At 51.7% G+C, this 6123-nt stretch overlaps 1 protein-coding gene across 1 annotated transcript; it reads right to left on the minus strand.

Annotated features, from left to right (window-relative positions):
• Positions 1-1441: 1441 nt before the first annotated feature.
• BHLHE23 (basic helix-loop-helix family member e23) lies at positions 1442-2116 on the minus strand (the record flags this gene model as incomplete). Its single annotated transcript, XM_082325784.1, has 1 exon — positions 1442-2116. One exon carries the CDS (start codon positions 2114-2116, stop codon positions 1442-1444), a length of 675 nt encoding a protein of 224 aa, XP_082181910.1.
• Positions 2117-6123: the final 4007 nt, after the last annotated feature.

The raw sequence follows: 6123 nt of genomic DNA on the forward strand, positions 1-6123 counted from the left end.
GCAACATCAAAAACTTAGCCAGCGAGGGACTCGCTTTGTAACTTGTACTAACACAGTCAATACTTGGCGAGAGATTATTAGTTTAGTCATGGTATTAAATAGCCCGAACCCCACACACAGGTCTATGGTCAAGCCGTAAATATAATGTAAAACTGAGCCAAAGGGATAAGCAGAGTCTTTAAGCGATTCCCTTCCCTGCCATGTTTTACATGGATGTCCTCGGAGCTAAGCTCGGTGCTACAATAACCCCTTAAACAGCACTTTCAGGGCACAGCATTCTCCAGCAAGTGTCAAAATACACAAGCTAAATCTCTACCTACTTAACTCTAAACGTCAGGGATAAACAACATTTTTTTGTGCGCTCACGATTCACGAGAAACTGGAGAAAAAGCAAATCCCTGCTGATAAGGAGCTGAACGTCCACAAGCTTTTTCCAAGTATTCTGATCATTTGCCTAACTTCACTACGCTGCTCCTCCGCAAAGGACTGCCACGTCCGTCTCCACTTTACCTTACTTCAGCAGGGGTTTTGCTTTGACTGCCAGCTGGTTTGAGAGACATGTAGGACAGAGAAAGTGGTTATTCATGTCTTTTATTTATTATAAATACATATAAATATGTTAAGTGACCTTTTGCTTTGTTTGTCATGATGAGCAACGACTTTGGAAAATCATCTGGAAAACGTAACCAAGCTGAGAAACAGGCAAAAAGCAAGCATTAGCATACAATCACAGGTTCCTCTCAGTTCAAGAACGGGTTCATTTCTTTCTTTTTTTTTTTCTCCTAAAGCAAAAAAATAAGAAGCATCTCATTTTGAAGCATCTATTGTGTTATCAAGAGCATCGAACTTCGCCCTGCCCCCCCAGGAGCTGACCAAACGACATTTTCATTTGGCTTCGCGGTTGCAGTCCGACCCCAGCTGGCTACGCAGGACCCCCCCATGATTCTGAAACATTGCATAGTTTTGCAGCTGGATTTTGCTTCCCCCCCTCTCCTTTTAAGCTACTTTTAACACAGCTTGATCACGCCAAAGAAAACTCACGAAGTTTCTGCTTCCAGATCTCTCTCCCTCCCTGTTTTTCTATAGTTTAGTTTAAAAACCGCTCAAAAACTTTGTAGATCAGAGCAAGCAGAAAAGCAACATTATGCTCACAGTCCATTAACAGGCTGGGAAGGAAATAACTCTACAGATGGAGTTGCATGTGGGGGGTAACTAAAGAAAGTTGAGAGTGGGTGTTTTTGGGGTCCATGTAAACTGCCAAATACTTCCAAATGGGGTACGGGGAGGGGGTATTTAAGAGAAGCAAACAAAAAGAAAACCCAGACTTAACTGATGGTAGGAAGCCAGGGCTGATGGTAGTGGAAAGAAAAGTGCACAGGAAAAAAAAAAAAAAAAAAAAAAAAGAAGAAAACAAAACCAAAAAGCCCGAAGAAGCCAGAAGTCAAGGCTTGTCATTACAGTGTTTGCAGAGGGCAGAGGCGGCTCCTGTGAAGGCAGTGCATTTCTCGGGGCAGCCGGGCAAGGCCGTGCCGCCGAAGGGGTAGACGGCCGACTGTCCGAAGGGGTTGAGGGTGGCGGGCAGCGGGGTGCTCAGCGTCTGGCCCTGGTTGAGGTAGGCCACCAGCCGCCGCATCTCCTCCAGGGCCTGCGCCTGCATGAGGATGTAGTTCTTGGCCAGGAGCAGGGTGGCGATTTTGGAGAGTTTCCGCACCGAGGGGCTGTGGGCGTAGGGGATGACGGAGCGCAGCCCGTCCAGGGCGTCGTTCAGGTCGTGCATCCTCCGCCGTTCCCGCGCGTTGATGCTGAGGCGCAGCGAGCGCTGCTCCTTGGGCTTCTTGCCCAGGGCTCCCCCCTTCAGCTTGCCCTCCCGCTCGAAGGCCGCGCCGCCCTTCACCCCGGCCTCGAAGCCGTCCTCCTCGTCGCCGCTCTGCTCGCCGCTGCTCTCCGCCGACTTGCCCAGCGTCCCGGGGTGGAAGTCCGCCCCGCCGCCCCCCGGGTAGGTCCCCCGCGGGCTCTCGGCACCGCCGCGCACAGCCCCGTAAGCGAAAGCCGAGGGGCCGTAGCCCGGGGCCAGCGCCAGGTACCCCTCGCCGCCCAGCGACTTGAGCTCGGCCATCGCCTTGGCGGGGAGCGACGGGGAGCCGCGCTCCGCCGCCGCCTCGCTGCTGAGGAGAGGGAGGACGAGGAGGCGGCGGCCCCGCGCTGCCCGCGCTGCGCCCGGGCTGGGGGCGGGCAGTGAGCGCGGCGCCCGCCCCGCCGCCCCTTTTATGGCGGAGAGGGGCCGCTGGGATTCCCCCGCCGCCCAATCAGAGGGGCCGCGGCGGCGGCGGGGGCGCGGGGCGGCCGGCGGCGGGCAGCGCCTGAGGCGGCGGCGGCGGGCGGGCGGGCGGGAAGGGGCGCGGGGAGCGGGGCCGGCCCTTCCTTCCCTTCCTTCCCTTCCTTCCCTTCCTTCCCTTCCTTCCCTTCCTTCCCTTCCTTCCCTTCCTTCCCTTCCTTCCCTTCCCTTCGGGGCCGGCCCGCCTCTCCCCTCGGCCCGCCACCGCGGGGAGAGAAGACGCGCCCGGCGGAGGGCTCCCGGGGTCCGGCGGGGGCGACAGACACCCCGCGATGGGCGGTGAAGGGAGAGGCTGCCTGAGGAGCGGCGGGACAAAGCAGCTCCGGGAAGTGAGCGGGAGTGGAGATGACCGTGGCGCGCTCGGGTTGTGCCTGCTGGCTGGGAGAGGGCGGCGGGCGGGAGGCTGCCGGCACGGACCGCACAGCAGCCAAGCTGCTGCACCGAAGCCGCCCCCGGGCGCGGGAAGGGCCGGGAAGGAGCCGCCGCGTCCTCCTCCAGCCCCCGGCTCGCAGCCTCTCCGCTCTCCGGAGACGTGAGAGCAGGTTCAGCTCTTGGAGGTGGCTGCACTGAACTCCGGGCTTGGAGGAGCTTTTAAAAGCTGAGTTTCCCTTCCTAAAATTAACGAGAAAAGGCGGTGGTTGAGCTGGCGCTTCAGACTGCCTCTCACCTAGCCCGTGCTAGCCCCAAAGCAAATAAAGAATTGATTAGGGAACTAAAATATTTTCTGGAGAGTTTTCTAGCGTCATTCCCAGGGAAAACGGGAGAAGTGAACGCTCCTCCCGCCCAGACACGGGACCAGGGACCACTGGTGCTGCGTGTTGCGATGGGAGGCAAAGGCATGCGAGGTCGCGACAGCCGGGGGCACGGCTTGCTGGTCAGGTCGCTTTGATTTAGGTGGGGATGACAGAGGCGGCACCTGTTGTGCAGAGAGATTTCCAAGGCAAAGGCCCCGTCTATTTCCATTTTCTTCAGAGGCTCCCTCTGCTCCTCCCTTCCGTGTGCCAGGAAAAGGAATTTGGTCCTTGGTGACCCAGTCCAGCTCTGAAGGGACTCCCTGCGCTTCCCAGCTGTGGGTACCAGTAACTGAGCGCTAAGCTTGGAAAGGAAACAAACCCCTCCACGTAATGGCCTGCAGTGTGTGAGAAATTGTCACTGAGGGGGAATCCTTCCCGTGACTGGTGGAGTGTCTGGCCCACGGAGGAATCTCAAGGAGAATCCAAGGCAGCCACTGGCAAAGGTGAGAGCTGCATAGAGAAGGATAATCAGGATGCTTTGTCCCGTATTCCTGCACTGAGATGATAGAGAGGGTTTAACCTTTAATTGCAGCAGAAAGAAGTCCCAGTCTCATTTTTTTCTAGGCTTCTGCGACTGCTTCACGGTACTGAGTTTTGGTGTAAAGATAGTATAAGGGCATATCAGGCTGTCTCCAAGCATGACATGTAGGATGAGAGGAAACGGCCTCAAGCTGTGCCAGGGGAGGTTTAGGTTAGACATTAGGAAAAACTTCTTCACTGAAAGGGTGGTCAAGCATTGGAACAGGCTGCCCAGGGAAGGGGTTGAGTCCCCATCCCTGGAGGTATTTAAAGAACGGATAGATGTGGTGCTCGAGGGCATGGTATAGATGGACCTGGCAGTGTTAGGTTAACGGTTGGACTCGATGATCTTAAGGGTCTTTTCCAACCTTGACAATTCTATAATTCTATGTGCCGGGTCCAGGCCCCTCAAGTGTCTGCTTAGAAAGGATGGGATGAATCCTGCGTAGTGACATACAGATGCGAGCAGGTGGATATTGCCTACAGGCAGATGCAACCAGTTGATGCAGATGTACCTGGTAGGTTATTTGCTGTAGTAAATAGCTTGGGCGTTAAGGTGACACGAGGCTTTTTCCAGAATGTGTTTTGTTTTTATCAGGCCCTCTACAAAGTGTAGTTAGCTTGTCCTCTTCCCATCACCTCCCTTTATGTAGTGCGCTAACGTGAAATGACGAGCTTGTCTCTCTTCCTTCTCCACATCAGAGCCAACAGTGCCGAGATCTGCAGTGACACGTGCACCCTCACCCGTGGTTGCAGAGCTGCTGCCTGGAATGAGGCTGTTCCCCTGCTCTGTGAATGGAAGTCTGGAAGGTTGCGTTTCTGCGTTTCGGAGTAGTGGAGCACATAAAACCAGCTGCTGTCCAAGCCTGGCCGTCAGAGCGTGCACGAGGTTTGACCATCATACTTTTCACTGATCTTTTCTTATGTCACCTCCAGTGTCTGAACATGTTGCAATATTATCACGTCTCTTTTTTGCTGCCCTTATCGGGCTTATCAGACCATGAAGACCAATTACTGGTTTTAGTCACTTAATTGTTTTATGAGAATTGGACCACTTAACTACTCCTGGGGCAGATCACTGTATATATTCATGGTGACTTTCAAATACAGGTGAGCACAGCGTAACTTCTGCTCATCTCTGGAATCAGGCCCACACTCCAAGTGTTAATAGACAAATGGAGGCAGGTACTAGCATATTATCACTGGCATAAATCATTCCCATGAGAAAGATGTGCAGGGATTGTTAAAAGCAGGATTGTCCCCTGCTAGAAACGATTTACCTTTTTTGTAATGTGTTGAGATCTTTCAAGGAGAAGGACTGGCAGTGTTACAACGTTTCAGGAAAGGCTGTAAAGACACATTACAAGTAGTGCTGGCTTTCTAAGTACGTCATAACCTAACAAGGCTAGCGCCAGGAGCAGCAGCGGGCTGAAAATCAGAAGTAAACACTTTTCACACAGGCTCTCTAGTGCTTTGAGAACTAGAGTTCTTCAAGGGTTACTTCAACACTGAAGGGCAGCTTGGGAGGTATATCAAATACAAGAGAACAGAGCAGAAGGATTTGCTGCTTTATATGTAATTCTAAAACGCACACCTGAGAGAAATCATTTGGAGCCTGTATGAATCTGAGATCAAATCAGATTTAATGTGCTACCAAAAAATGCACATGGACGAATTTGTTTTGGACTTCTCCCTCAAACTTCAGCTGTGAATACGCATCTTCGAAACTATTCAGCTTGGTTTCTCACTGAAAACTGAGAAACGGAAACATCTGATTTGGGTTTGGACATCACAGACTAGACCAACAAAAAAGGAAGACAAAAAAAAATAGCAAAAGGGAGTGACTCATATGGAAGAACATTGCAGAAAATAAAATCTCTTCCATGTGCTTTGGGGAAAAATGGACATACGCAATAGGAAATAAATTTATCAGATACTGTAGAGTATTTGCCAGCTTTAAAGTGGGATTATTCCTTCTACTGTTTTACATATTCAGAACTTGGTATGAATATTTAATAATTAATAGCAGACTATTATCACTGCAATTATAACAGTTATTGTAACTAAGTTCCTCAAGGCAGGACCCATACCTTTATTGAGACTCTTTGAAGTCACAAACATTTTATAAATAATAGGCAGCGTCAATGATTTGATTACTGCATTCCCCATGTCTGCCTCCATAAATTCGAGGGGTTTCTGTTAGCTTGACAAGGCAAAACTGCCTACAAAGAGAAACACTTGCTGCTTAACCGCGTCCAGGGACCAAACCATGCGCAGCACAGCCTGCCAAGGCTGCGCTGAGCGTGTTTGCTGCTGGGGCTATGTCAGGACTACAGCACCCAGGTTCAGCTGCAGCTTGGAGACTGCTGTCATCCTTCTGGGGAAAAATGGGAATTTGGAGGTTGTAGCACCTGTTACTACAGGAAGAGCTTGAATAAGATTTATTGCAGTTTTGATGCGAAGAGAGGGAGAAAA

Source organism: Platalea leucorodia, assembly GCF_965183815.1.
Source record: "Platalea leucorodia genome assembly, chromosome: 13".
NCBI lineage: Eukaryota > Metazoa > Chordata > Aves > Pelecaniformes > Threskiornithidae > Platalea > Platalea leucorodia.